Raw genomic sequence first — 14967 nt, 5'->3', positions numbered from 1 at the left:
GAGAACAGTCTTCAGATACCCCAGATGCAAGAATGCTTTTTAAGTTCGTCCCTCCTATTAATTATAATGCAGTGTGGTGTTTCACAGAATCTGTCCACGTGGCATCGAGGTAGTGGGACAAAAAGAAGGGGTTCCAGGGGCACGGAAGTTGGAGACACGCTTCCAAAAGAGCACACGGAGAGGGCGGTGGGGCAGTAAGCACTGAACACGGAGCCAGTCTCGGAGGGGTGGTACCTCAGGGTTTCCTAGTGACTCGGGGTGGTTTCAGAACACCCCGGGGAAACAGCAGCAAAAACCACGGCAAGAGCTGGTCTGCCAGGAAGTGATTCACAACCAGCCAGCACCCACCAATCAGGCTGCAAGCAACGCCTGAGGAAGGGCTAGTGACCTTTCTTCTAATTTCATCATAATTATAGGTACTATTTATTAGGTGCTAATTACTTTAGATTTCTTTTTGTAATTTTCACTCTGATCACCTCCCTTGCACAGATAACATTCTGAGAAGCTGGTCCAGTCACTTCCCCTGCGGCCGCTAACTGTCTGACCGCCGCGCCAAACTTGAACCCAGTTCTAACTTCATGCCTCGTGATCTGAAACACTGCACCCCGAGCTCCCAGCACTGAGGGCGAGGTCAGGGCCTTCCTGTGGGCGTGACTGAGGCAGAACCGTCTCCAAGATGGTGCCCAGGAGCGCCTCCAACGGGTGGTTCGTGGTATATACACCCCTGCCTTCGCTGCAGTGGGTCTCTTCGACCTGACTTGGTTACTCGGTCCGAGTACTCAGCTGCGGTTCCTCTCTGGCGTGATTCACGGTTCTTAATCTTACTGTTGTATCTGAAACTCACAGATGGGCACGTTGTTGCACAGTTTTTTTTTGGTGGTGTGTTCACGTTGAGGAAGGAACATCCGTCTGCCTAGCCGTTCGCCCGGTCTGGTCCCCTCCTGGCACCTGAGTCCATCCTCAGTGAACCGCCCAGAGGCAGATCCTCAACCCGAGTTTAAGTTGCTGACGGTCCCAGCGCCCGACTTCTCCTGACCTCCCAGTTTCTCTTTCCTTTCCAACAGACGTCGGCGCGTTCTTTGAAGAGGGGATGTGGCTGCGGTATAACTTCCAGGCGCCGCCCGGGGCCAGCGGCAGAGAACCGGGCAGCAGGGCGGCGGAGAGCGCGCCGGGGCCGGAGCAGCAGAGCCCGCCGCCCGACCTGGCCCACGAGGAGGTCCGGTTCAGCTTCAGCACCTCCAAGGCGCCCTGCATCCTGCTGTACGTCAGCTCTCTCACCACCGACTTCCTGGCCGTGCTCGTCAAGCCCACGGGTAAGGACGGCGAGGCCGCAGGGGGGACACCCCCCACCCCCCCACACACCCCCGCAGTCGGTTTGCTTTAGCGGGAGCAGCTGCAGCCAGTACAAGAGCAGCCCCTTCCCCTGCCTTCCTGCCCTCGGGGCATGAACAGGGGATGCGGGAAGGGAGCCCCCTCTCCACTTACCACTATCTTATTTTAATGAGCAAATATGAATATTCTCCCAGTCATCATTCCGTGGTCCTCCTGTGCTGCTATTTGAAAGGAATTGATACAGCATTTGAATTTTATTAGTTGGAAAGATTGCCGTTACTATTTATAGATGTTCACTATATATGCATTGAAAGTTCCAACTCATCTTTCTTCTCAAAGCCAATAATTTCTGTTGCCGTTAAGTGCAGTGGTGATAGACATTTTAACTCGTATTTACAAAGTTCAAGACAGCCAGAAGAGAGAAGCATCATTTTTATAAAGACGCAGCTGAGTCCTGAGTCCGATGAGCTGGGGCAGGTGGAGGGGCCCGTGGCAGAGACAGTGCAGAGGGCAGCGCCCAGTTTTTTGGGTAATTACGGGACCCACACTAGGGCGCAGGGGCCGGCCCATCAGACAGGGCTCCGCACTTACGGCGGAGCGCACGGCCCACTTCCAGACGCAGAACGGAGCGCGCGCTCTGAAGAGACGCACGGACGGGCGCAGGGCGGGCACCGCCGGGAACTTGCACGGGCGGGCTGCGACTTGACCGGCACCGGGAAGTAAAGTGCGGAGCCGGCTCCCTGCACGTCGTCCCAATGCCCGCCTGCTCGTCCCCTTCGCTCCTAAGCGAGAGGTTGTTTCCAGTTCTCTGGGAGGAAGGAGAACACGGGGTAAAACGCTGAGGAGCGGGAGAGAAGCCGCTCCGCAGAAGGGCGCTGCGTGGGCCGGGGCCCGGGGGGGGGCGGGGTTCCCTATTCTGGGGAGGGGGGAGGGAAAGCGGAGGCAACAGAAACGGGGCGAGTGGGAGGGCGAGCAGAGCGGTTTGGCAGGGAAGGAGCGGCGGACGCCGACGAGGCAGAGCGGCGCGTGCACCGCGTGAACCGTGAGTGTGTTCATCCTCGGGGCAGCGGGAAGGCTTCGAAGCACTCTGAGTGAACCGGTGCAGCGGTCAACTGTGCCTTCTGGCAAGACCTCTCTGCGGGGAAAACCTAAGGAAGGAAAAAGCACAGGAGCAGGGAGACCGTCCTTCGTTCAGTCAACAAATACTTATTCACACCCGCTAAGTGTCGGGCATGATTCCATACGTTGCAATAATATGTCGTGAAGAATATGAACAGACATTACTTCTCTCGTGGAGATTACAAATACTTGAGCAAGAGAACACAGACAATGAACAAATGAAGGACAATATGTAGTGTGCTATATGGTAAGAACTATAAGAGAAAAAAACACGACAGAATAGGGAGGACCTGACCAAGGGGAAGGAGCCAGTAAATTCTGCTCTCGAAGAGGAAGTCCCAGAAATAACCACTGAGAAGATGATGTCTGAGCAAAGACCTAAAGGGGGTGAGGGGCCAGCCAGCCAGATACCTGGGGAGTAAGACCCTAGATGGAAGAACCAGCAGGTGCAGAGGCACAGGGCAGCAGCCTGCTGGCTTCTGGACAAACAGCAGGGCGGCTGCAGTGAGCGCGGAGGAGAGTGGTGAGAGGTCATGTCACAAGTGATAGTGGAACGTATGTGCGGCCCAGTGAGCCACTGAGAGTTTGATTTTTTACTGTGAGGGAGGTAGGAGGAAGCCATTGGAAGGTTCTGAGCAGGGTGTCATTCTAACCACCAGGTAGAGAGGAGACCAGGTGTGCCAGGGGCAGGGCCTGGGGTGGCGAAGGTGAGGGCAGGGCAGACGGAAGAGGTTAGTGTGGCGGCCAGTACGATGATCAGACCAAGGGAGGCGTAGGTTTGGTCTGGGGCGGTGACGGAGGTGGTGCCCAGCAGCAGGATTCAAGGTATCTGCTGGGGAGCCGAGACAATTTGCTGGCAGATCCCACGTGTAATCTGGGAGGCAGCGGGGAGGTGGAGCCTTCGGCAGGAATAGCCGGAGGGACGAGGGGGAATGTGGAAAACCGCAGTGGGAGGCTTCTGGGGGGGAAGATCAGGAGTTTGGTCCTGCGTGTGGTGTGTGTGAGGGGCCACAAAGACACCTCCTTTAGTGGGCTTGCAGTGAGGGGGAGCAGAGAAACAGAACCCGCCCGAGAGTGAAGTGAGGTCAGCAGGCTCGCGTGCAGAGGACAGACTGGTTGGCAGCAGGCGAAGCTCGGATGGTGGTGGCGGCCGTCAGCTCACGGACACGGAGTGGCCAACCCAGGCGCCAGGGGCCGCAGCTCCGGTGGGGCCGAGACGGCCGGGTGAGGGCTCCGGTGGGATTCACGCGGGGGCGCTCCCGGTGCCGGGAGACCCTGCGGATACAGAGATGGAGGAGAGCAGGAAGGTGAGGCACGTTTCCGAGACGAAGACCAACGGTGCTCGGGTGAAACGCCGAACGCAGCGGGGTCTGGGCTGAGACTCTGAGGCAACACCCAGAACCGGAGGAGGCTTGTGGAACTCGCCTAGAAAGCAGAAATGGAAAATACAGTTTCTTCTTTATTGTCCTAATGAACATCTCTTCCAACTCCGGGAGCAGGGTGGAGTATTTTAAGTGGCACGTGGAATGCTAGAACGCCCATGTAAGGAAAAGCGGCATTGAGAAACTACTGCATTTACTTGTGTATAAAGCCACGAGAAATGTCTGGAAGGAAACACTGCCAGATATTTAGAGTCGTTATCGCGGGGTGGTGAGGTTTCGAACAACTTTCTTTTATTTTTTTTTCTTCCTGTGTGCTGTTTCAATTTTCGTGTTTTATTTCACAACTTAAAACTCAGAATATCAGTTTCTTGCCTCCAGAAGGAAAATGAACCCGTGAGGTGATTTGCAGTTGGTGAAACTCCATTTTTAAGCTTGGAGATGGTGACTATTAAAATGAAGATTCCAATTTGAGTGGAAAATGAGATTAAATATTGATGTCTTTACAAATCATAAATGAGAAATAGAAGTTACGCTTGCTGTGCAGATTAGTTAGAAGCAGGATCTAGAATGCCCCGCGAGTCTTGATTACTGTCATGCCCGGGAGGAAACAAAGGAGGAGGGAAGAGAGAATGATCCTCAAGGCCGAGGGAACTGGAACCGAGGCAGCGGCCACCGGGGGCCTGGGAAGGCCATCTTCCTCTCTGCTCTGCGTCTGGTCTGAAGCCATCTCCAGCCTCAAAAGTAATTGCTTCGCTTCCTAGGTCTCAGTGAAGCCACCCAAAATCCCATGTGTTTATCTTCTATAAATTATGTTTATTTTGAATGTTGTACGCTCATGATTCTTTCATGCACCGAGTGTCACGCTTTGCTGACGCCCTGGGCCCGCGCCTGCATCCCGAGTTTGTTTGGTGTCCCGCCGAGGACACGGCGGGGGTCCTGCAGGCGTCTCCACAGCCCTGTGTTGTGCGTGTTCTCATTCTCCCTCCCAGGCTCCCCCCCAGCTCGGGCCCTTCACACCGTGTGCTGTGTCCACTGCAGGCAGTGGTCACTGGTGGCTCCTTGCTGGTAGGTGGTGGCCGTGCGGGTGCCCGGTGCTGTTAGCTTTTATGGATCAGGGTGCCTCGGAGTCGTCTCGGAACAGCAGTGGTGTTGATGATGGACAGCAAAGGAGGAGGCAGCGTTCCGTGGGGCCCTGCGTGGCAGAGGGTGGGAGACGTTCCATTAACCTGGAACCTGGAGCAAAGACGTTGCTGAGACCCCTCCCTCTCCCGTGTGTACACAGGAAGCCTGCAGATCCGGTACAACCTGGGCGGCACCAGAGAGCCCTACAACATCGACGTGGACCACAGGAACATGGCCAACGGGCAGCCCCACAGTGTCAACATCACGCGCCGCGAGAAGACCGTCACGCTCAAGGTACACGCGTGTGTGCGCGTCCGTGTGTGTGTGAGACAGTGTGGCCACCTCTGTCCTCTGTACTGCTTGCACATGGTTCTGTGTGGTCTGGTTCTGGAGGTGGGGGCGGGGCAGATGGAAGGAAGGCTTGCTTGGACCTGTGTCTACAAAGCCCAGACTAGTGAAGAGGAAGCTTAGGTGGCCCTTCTAGCAGGGACCGTGACGGAGCCGGTCGGGCGGAGATTTCCGAGGGAGAAGCCAGAGTAAATGCTGCCTCTGTGCGCGCTCCGTAGCTTCGCTGCCGCGGCCCACACGGCCGCCAGCCTGCTGGTGTGTCCGCGCGCCATCCGCTTCCTCCGAGTGCTCAGGCGTCTGAAGCGTACCGCGTTTCCCAGCAAAGGTGGTTCTGCTCTCTCCGACCTCCTTCTTCCACTGTCCCACCACGATATGGATAACTCTGTTTTTTTTGCTTCCATGGCTGCTTTTCCTTAAAAGTCCCCAAGACACAGACCTTCCCCAGAATCTCCAACTCCGGCTGTAGACTCTCCGCACACAAAGGGATGGTTTTATTATGACACTCGAGTTTTATTTCAGGTTCATTGGTTGTCCCTACCCCCGCCGCCGACTTTCACGACGAACGAACCTGCCTGGGCGCCGCCATGAATAAAACATAGCAGGAGGAGGTCTCCCTGGGAGCGGAGCCCAGAGATCAGGGGTGGGAACTGTCACTGCGCTCTCCGGAAGGTGTGGAGAACAGACACCTGTCGGCGGGGAGAACTGCAGGAGGCCGCCTCGTCAGCGGAGTGTGGCGGCATTTGGCGGGGTCCGGCGGCCGCTCAGACCTGGCTCGGACTCGGGAGTCTGCTTGCCGAGGGAGGTGCAGCTTGCAAGAAAAGCTGCAGGCCTGTCTCTCTCTGAGCAAGGGCAGATGTCAAGTTCATAGATTCATGTGGAGTTTGTGCTCGGACTTAAAAGTCTTGTTATGTTGCCCTGGCTGGTGTGGCTCAGGGGCTTGAGCACTGGACTGCGAAGCAGGAGATGGCGGGTTCTGTTCCCAGTCGGGGCACAAGCCCGGGATGCAGGCCAGGTCCCCAGTGAGGGGTGTGCGAGAGGCAACCACACATTGATGTTTCTCCCCCCCTTTCTTCCTCCCTCCTCCTCTCTAAAATTAAATAAGTAAGTTAAATTTTTTTAAAGGAAACTGCTGAGTAATTGGCTTGAAAGACAGTGTGACCCGGAAGTATAACCACTGCAGCCGTAGACTCAAGCAGGACGAACCCTTACTCTCTCCGAGGAAGTTGCCATTCGTTGGGGCCAAGGCCTGCGGGCTGTGGAGCCGCGGGCAAAGTGCGGGCGGGCTGCGCGGGAGCAGAGGGTAGAGGTGGCGGGCAAAGTAGTCCCACTTCTGCGTGTGTTTCCCAGAATGAGAGATTGGAGGAAGGGCAGGCTAAGAAGGCCTGCCTTCTGGCACCTTCCATTAACTGGGGATGCTGTGGAACTAACCGGCAACTCTTTTAGAACGAATATTAGGCCCTCACTGGTGTGGCTTGGTTGACTGGAGCATCATCTCATAAACCGAAGAAAGGTCACTGGTTCTATTCCCGGGCAGGCTGTGGGTTCAGTCCCCACTTAGGGCTCGTAGGAGAGACAACCAATCCATGTTTCCCTCCCTCCCGTCTCTCTGAAATCAGTACGCATGTCCTCAGGAGAGGATGAAAAACGGTGATAAACAAATATCAGCTTCATCAGAGCTGCTGTCTGCCGCAGTGGACTAGAGAGGGGTGGACTATTTTAAGAACCTGGGGCTTTCAAGGGTGGAAAAGCCAGAGAAATCCAGGTGGTGGAGGAGAGAGGGACGGCAGATAACCCAGGGGACTGAGGGAGGGCTTGGGGAGAGTCTGGTTCCAGGGCTCAGGGTTCTTTTGGTTGCCAGTGACAAAGGATGCATTCAACACTCGTTTGTGGGAAGAATTCCTAGAGAAGGTCATGGAATTTCAGAAAGGGATCACCAGAATTTTAGAGGAGAATCCAGGGGACCTGGAGGCTCAAAACAAAGACTATCGCTCTCTCCCTCTCTGTCCTCCCTCCCCCTGCCCCCCTCCCATCCTCTGTCCCCGCTCATCTTGGCTAGCCACCTCTCTGTGAAGACTGGATTAGCCCGACTCACAGACTCTGGGACACAGACGCTGTGGGCCTGGACTGACCTCCTCCCACTCTTGCTGCCAGAGAAAGGTCTGGTTTCTTGGTTGTCCTTTCGGAATCCCAGGGAGGGTCCCGGCTTACCTCACGTGCTCACCCTTTCTGCAGGGGGACAGTGACTGACGGCCCCTCATCAGATCTCGTGATTAGAGTGGGGAGTTGGGGAGCCTCGTCGGAGAGAGCAGGACTGTGGTTCCAGAGAGAGGAATCATGATTGCTGTGGGCGGCACGGGCTGTTCCAGGCTGCCCCGGGCTGCGAGGTCGCGGGGGGGGGGGGGGGAGGACAGGTGTGGGCCACATCCCGGCACAGGAGTCTCGAGGGGGCGCTGGAGAGCCCTGCCCTCACGGCTCCTTCTGTCACACAGCACGACCCAGCTGCACTGAGATTCCCGAGTGTGTGCAAAGCCAGCCGCAGCGACCCAGCTGAATTCAGGGGTCTGGGGGGCTCGTCTTTCTCAGCCCAGCCTCTCCGCTGCGGCCCGGGGGGCACCTGGAGGGAGAGTTGGTGCGGGGAGAAAAGACAGGGCTCCTCCTGTGGAAAAGTAGGTCAGGCCGGCTCCCGCCCGCCCTCCATCATTCAGGCAAGGAGGCCGTGCAGGGCCTGGCAGTCTTTCTAAAGGCACCTTAGAAGTCTGAAGACTCTGCGCTTGCTTTCCTGAAACAGCCTGCAGACCCACTGAGAGGTCTCCCACCTCAAGGGGAGACGGAGGGAGACATAATACAGTGTTAATTATGATCACTTCTGTGGGAAGGGATTACAAATAGTTTCCTTCCCTCTAGAGTTTTCTGTATTTCCTCATTTTCTTCTAGAAGCATATGTTGCATTCTTATAATGGAACAAAAATATGAAACATACATATGTCCTCACCTTATTCTGATACCCCCCGAGTTATAATAAAATATAATGACACAGATGTTCAAATAATGTCAAATTGCAGTAAACTTTTAATCAAAGAACAAAAAGCTAATTCAAAGATGACTTTTAAAATACTATACAATAATGCCTTTGGAATTAAGGTGAAATTTGATACATTTATGTATACTCAAACAGTGTATAATAATTTAGAGGATGTTGATCAGTGTTGATGATGTTTTTAAAAGCAGATTTATTTCCCTAGCAGGGTTTGGCCAAAGCTAACATTAAGTTAATTTGCATTCCCCGAGCACACACCGTCTGAAATGGTGCTGAGCACTTGAGGGAAATTGACCTTGGAGGAAACATTCGCTTCCGAAGCGCCAAGTGCGCGATCCGCCCGTAGATCATGAAGAGCGGACTCCAGGGGTTGTCAGACCCCTGCGTGCGCCAGGCCTGTGACAGCCCTCGAGTGGCGTCATTTGTGAAAGCCCACCGTTGCACCAGGGATCATAGCGAAAGGCCCCGTGCCAGTCAGAATGTAAACCGAACCCCGGGCAGGCAGCGGGCGCCTGAAAGAGGACCGTAAGCAACGGAACGTCAAGCCAATTAGCAACGTCCAGGAGCTGAACGTTACGGTGAATGATTTCAAAAGCCTTGTATTGCAAGTTCTGTCTTCCTACGTTCCTCCCTTCCCGCCCTCCGTGGCCTTTTTTCTTCTTTCCTCTTTCTTCCCTTTTGTCCCAGCCACCTTGCACAAGGGCTCTAAGGTGGTGGTTTATAGGGGACCATAAAATGGAATTGAGAATCAAAGTAAGTCGCAAACAGGAGGGCTCCGAGACGACGGCAGAATGAATCGTGATTACCCAGGTGGCAAGGTCTCGCCCACGTGCATGAATTTGGCCCTGAACTTCTTCGTCGCCTTGGGTACACAACCCATAAGGGTAAAACACACCAGGCCCTCGAGGGGATTGACGTTTTTCTTACTCCACCGGTGGTTTTTAAACACCACGGATGATATTTACTGGCATGGAAAGCCACCCATAGCCTGGCCCACTGGGGCAGCACCATGCGTGTGGGAAGTCACACGTATGGGTGCTCCCTGGGTTCCAGATGCTCTGCTAAGCCTGACACACACGTTCTCCCATCCAGTCCTCACAAAGGGTGGTGGGCCTCACCCGCAGTGAGAAGGCAGGAGGTAGCAGAAGCACGGGTGGACCTGGGTCCGTCTCTCTTAGAAGCCCGCCCACACTCTTACTCCCTCCTAGCGGAGAGACGTCTGGAAGCAAGGCCGTAAAATTGTGAAAGTGGGTACACCTGTCCGGTAAGAACGTGAGTGGTGTCGTTGTCGTTGTTAACATTGCTATAAAAATCATTCAGTCCCTGGCTAGTGCAGCTCAGTGGACTGAGTGCCGGCCTGCAAATCGCTGGTTCGATTCCCAGTCAGGGCACATGCCTGGGTTGCAGGCTGGGTCCCCAGTAGGGGGTGCACAAGAGGCAACCTGCACATTGATGGTTCTCTCCCTCTATTTCTCCCTCCCTTTCCCTCTCTAAAAAATAAGGAATGTTTTTAAATCGCTTAAACATATGCAAAAGCATGGAGAATAATACACATATACCTGTGTAGGCACCACCCCAAAATTACAAATGTTGGCATTTTGCTCTGTTTCTTCGGATTTTTATAAACTGCAGTGCTCACTGAGGCCCTCTCTCCTCCTCATCGCACAGCGATCCTGAGAGAGGCCGTACACGTGGTCTTCAACAGCACTTCCGCGACAACTGCTTCTCACAGGCGTCATTTTTCGGTGAAATGTTTAGATGCAGCATCTCCTTGGGAGAGCCAGGCATAACTTAAAAATGGATCCCCGCCCAGACAACCCCACAGGGAGGGGGATGGGATGATGGGCAGATGAAGGAGCAAGGGGCCAAAACCACCTCAAAAAGCGAGTGCACTCTGTGTGTTCCCTGAACCACCTGCAGCCTGTTTGCGGTTCGACGGAAGCGAGACGGCGGGGGGTTCGGGGACACGTTCTCCGGCACGAGCACGCGGAACCTGCAGGCTCTGAGACTCAGACGAACACGTGGTAAGGAAATACCGTTCCGGCTGCGTCAGCCAGGAGGCCACCCCACCGCTGCCAAGCAGCAGCCAGCAGACCTCCTGCCAGCAAAGTGAGGACTTCCTTTCTTCCGACGTACCTCCCAGTCCTCGGGGACAGACGAGGCTGGGCTCCCCAACTTCTGATGCCACGCAGACCGTGACTTCAGTTACTCTCATCAGGAGTCTTTAAAACACACGCTCAGAAAATTCACCGGCTTCTGTCTCCCAAAGATGATAACCAGAGTTTCAGCAGATCGTGGGGAAACAGTTGCATCGGTGGCTAACCGAGCGTGTCTGAGTGTGAGCCCAGGAGTGTTCGGAGAAGCGTCACCACCAGCAGCGACAGCGACACCCCACGCCGGGGGTGGGGGAGACACAAACATTACCGAAACCCCGGCCGCTGTGACACGTTAGCCCCACCCTGCATTCTCAGTGGCTCCCCCCAGCAAAAGTCGGCCTTGTGTCAGACAGGCAAAGCCCTGTGGTCCCCGGCAGTGACGAAATCACGCTGGGCGGGCCCTCTGAGGGCGCGCCGTGGCCACCAGGCCGCCCCCGCCCCGGGCAGTGGGCTTGGGGCCCCGCTGTGGCCAAGCTCCTGGTGGTTGCCGGCCTGGCTCTCCAGGGCTGTGTGCTCTGGGAGCCCCTTCCTCGCCCGAGACCTGCCCCGGCCACCGCTGGGGGGCGTGCTGGGGACAGTGCCTTCCGTGCAGCCGTGCAGCCCCGAGGGCCCCTGTCCTGCGGGCGTGTTCTTCCCTCAGGCCCTTCGCAGGGAGGCCAGCCCCGTTTCTGGGTTCTTTGCCCGCGTCGTGGCCTGAACCGGCGGCTGCTCTCCTGCTGCCCTCGGTTCGTGTAGACACTCCCCACCTTCCTTCCCAGACACAAATCGTGGACCTTCGTCGTCATTCGCTGCCGAGTGCCCAGGCTTCTCCGTCAAGGCCAGGGCGGCTGCCGGGAGGCATCGGAAACAAGAGGCTTGGGTGAGAAGGGAAGACCCTTCCTTTTCACGCCACCCGCGGGGCTGAGTCAGTTTGCTGACTTGAGAAACCTTAGTTGGCCAAAGATGCTGGCAATTGTATTTCTTCCTCTGTAGTTAAGGCTCAGAATGTTTGGTCCTTTTGCTAGTCCCTCTCCCCGACCTTTGGAAACCGGCCAGCTCTTCTCTGAACGCCCCTCCCCCTCAACAGAAGTGGCGGGAGCAGCCACCTCAACACCCATGACCTCCTGCTGTTCCAGAGCCCCGTCCCCGAAGCCGCAGGTCACAGGCACTCAGCCTGCCTTCCGGGTCACGGGAGGTGACCGTTTCACCACAACTCTTACCCCACACCATGGTCATCGTCCTTCCAGCCCCTTCCTTCCCCCTGCGTCTGCACCCCACACCGCCCGATCGCCCATGTCTCTGCTTTGGCAGCCATCCTCGGCGGGGTACTGACATCTATATCACTGGGGTTTCTTAGCTGTTGTCACAAAAAAAAAAAAAAACCACTCAGAGGCTTAATGCAAATAATTAGATTTCTTCCTGCCCGTGGAACAGTACAATGCAAGTGTCATTAGCTGGAGAACAAGCGTCCTTCACAGAGTGGCACCGTCCCTGCAGTTGGGGACAGCGTGCACAGTGCATAAATGAGCTGATAAGGAGTGGCTGGTCCTGACGTCGGAAGGTGATAAATAGAGCAGCAGAGGTAGCAGCTCAGAGCTGTAACCATAAGGTCTGGGAGGAAGGGTAGGACGCTGGCGGGAGGTGCACAGGAGATGCACATCCCCCTGCCCTGCCCCCATTATGATGGAGAAGCGGGCGGCGGGGGGCGGGGGGGGGTGTTCCAAAGGAGAACACTGGGCTAAACAAAGGTACAGCAGCAGGAGGGCTCTGGAGAGTGACCTTCTTTCCACCCCACGAGCTGAGAAAGCCACCCCCGCAGAAGGCGCAGTGACAACTGTTCCCTGGAGAAATACTGAGTCTGGAGTCAGTGACGTCACGGGGTGTGTGGTCCCGTGCGGGTGCAGGATGCTGTCAAATCCGCGGTCTGGGGCTCACGCAGAGTTTTGTCAAAATGGTGGGCGGGACAGATACCACGTGTGTGACCCCACACACGTGACGAATCTGAGACAGTCAGACTCACGGTCAGAGGCAGAGAATGAAATGGCGGTTGTCAGGGGCTGGGGGCCCGGAGGGAACGAGACCTGTTCGTCACGTTCGGGCTCCGAGAGCTGAGCGAGTCCCGGGGGCCCGTGTGGCGCCGTGCCTGCAGTAACAGCGCTGCTCCCGGCACCGAGCACCCGCTCAGGGGGGGTCTCCGGGCGAGCGCTCATGTCCGGTGACAAGAATAGTAAGTGAAGGGCATGGGGAAACTTTTTTCCAAGGAGTAGATGGGTTTGTGGCATAGACGGCGGTGATGATTGCGTATGGCTTTTTGTCGGTCAAAAATAAGGAGATGCTGTCGATGGTAGCAACAATGACAGATTGTTGGAGGAACCGGATTAGCAGTAAATGGAAAAGTAATTCAGCTGTGGGCTGCTGGGGAAGCACGTTCATGACAGGAAACTTGGACGGGCAGGGCCCACCCACACCTCTCTGCGTGGGGAGAGCCGGTCAGTGGTCCGGCGTTCCCAGAAACCTCCTCAGTCCGGGCGGCCGCAGCTCTGTGCCCTGGACGGGACCTAAGAGGCCTGTTATGTGGCCCGGCTGGTGTGGCTCAGTGGATTGAGCACTGGCCTGTGAACCAAAGGGTCGCTGGTTTGATTCCCAGCCAGGGCATGTGCCTGGGTTGTGGGCCAGGTCCCCAGTGGGGGGTGCGTGGCAGGCAACCACACATTGATGTTTCTCTCTCTCTCTTTCTTCCTCCCTCCCCCTCTCTAAAACTAAATAAATAAAAATCGTGCTGCGTAGGGCTCAGAACACAAGCATACCCTCGTCTGAAATGGTCATAGTGCTCGACCTCTGAGTTTGGGGAAAGCCAGTGCTGTTAGGCCCCCGAGAGAGCTGAGGACGCAGAGGAAGGAAGCCCAGGTGACAAGGCCCCAGCGCCCACGGAGGCAGACCCCTCTGCCGTGGCCGGTCACCGCTCACGCCGTTGGCTCTGCCAGCACCGAGGGCGCCCGGCTCACCCCAGCCGTTCTGCCTGATAAACTCTGGAGAATTCTGAAGAGGTCTAACTAAAAGTACCTCTTCAGGAGAGCTAGTGTTTTGTCTGGAGTCGACAGGGGTAGCGGCGGGGACAGGGACCCGCACACCTGGCTGATGAACCGTCCGGACCGGTGCCGTGTTCCGAGGCGGGAGGACGGAGAGAGCAGCCTGAAGGGGGTGGGGCAGACGCCTCCGTGGCCCAGACGATGCCACCTGCAGCTGAAGGCGGCACGGGCAGGCGAAAGGCAGTTCAGCAAAGGAAGCTCATAGACTAGCTTTCAAAAACTGTTAGATCTGCTCATACAGGCTATTCTGTTGAGTTTTTCTCGAGAATATTAATAAGGAGGCCAGGAATTCCATCTCACCCCAGTAAGGGAGCACCCTCCCAGGGCACTCCCAGTGCGAACAGCAGCAGCAGGAGGGAGCGGGGGGCAGGGCTCCCTGAGGGCCCTGGGAGCCGGCCCCTCCTCCTCCGAGTGCGGCTCAGGCTGTGCCATAGGTAACTCACCCACCTGTGACACTGACGCCATGGAGACAGAGCGAGCTCCTCTAGGGGTGGCCTGGGAGTGCGAGCCCCTCCTGCCTGACTGCCACGCCCAGACTCCAAATGCTGGCCTTCAGTCAGGCGGACGTGGGTTAGTTGGGCTGCTCGGCCGCAGGGAAGGACCCATCCTCCCACGGGCCAGTGCCTCTGCCTGATCGGGAGCCGCGTCAGGGAGCTGACTCGGCGTGATTTCTACCAGGGGAAGGAAGGAATTTTTCTCTGCCCTTCCCGGTTCCGCCAGCTGGACTAATCATTAAACCTATAAGGAAACAGATGAGCCAGGGAAGATAACTGAATTCAGTTGCATGCGTGTGGGGACCCTGCATACATGAGAGAGTCAGAGACCCCTGCATCTGAGAGGTTCAGGGAGAAAGTCAGCATGAGGTGTAAATGGCATCGTGATGAGCCAAGGTGTAAGGTCAGCTGCCTGCGGCTTCAGCAGGGAGGGGGCATTCTCGGACCGATGAGAAGAGCTGTTCGGTAGTTGGATACTTGCCCTGCCCTACAGATAGGTCAGAAAAGCTTTTCTCTGGTAACAATTCTTCTTTATGGGCAAGGCCTCCCATTTAGAGTCTTGCAGATTGTTAAGGGAGGGGCAGAAGTTTCTCCTGGCCTGCAGGTCTCAGCTGCCTTCAGCTCAAAATAATCCACGTGACAAAGCAGCCCGTCCTGGGGGGGCCTGTTCTGAACCCCTTCCTGGGTGGACTGTTCTATAACAAATAAAAACGATATACAAGTATATACAGTAGAGCCTCTGTTTTATCCAACTAATAATTGTGGAGCCTTTACAGCAAACCATGGATAGTGTCTGTGCTAAACAAGACACATAACCTGTGACAATTTGTGAGCAATCATATCCAGTTTTGAAATTCCAAATTAGGTGATAATCTCCTTAGGAAAAAAAAAAACTTAGGGTCCTGGAGG

General features: G+C 55.8%; 1 protein-coding gene across 1 annotated transcript in view; it reads left to right on the top strand.

Moving 5' to 3' along the window:
- CNTNAP2 (contactin associated protein 2) overlaps positions 1-14967 on the top strand; it is a 1612013-nt gene that overhangs the window by 1497206 nt on the left and 99840 nt on the right. Inside the window, exons 19-20 of the mRNA XM_045834058.1 lie at positions 1065-1313; positions 5116-5249. Of these exons, the coding sequence (XP_045690014.1) occupies positions 1065-1313; positions 5116-5249 (383 nt within the window). The remainder of the gene's footprint in view (positions 1-1064; positions 1314-5115; positions 5250-14967) is intronic.

This window comes from Phyllostomus hastatus, unplaced genomic scaffold, assembly GCF_019186645.2.
Source record: "Phyllostomus hastatus isolate PE091 unplaced genomic scaffold, TTU_PhHast_1.1 phas_contig_1021, whole genome shotgun sequence".
In the NCBI taxonomy this organism is placed as follows: Eukaryota; Metazoa; Chordata; class Mammalia; order Chiroptera; family Phyllostomidae; genus Phyllostomus; species Phyllostomus hastatus.
This window is presented reverse-complemented; position numbering and strand designations above follow the sequence as displayed.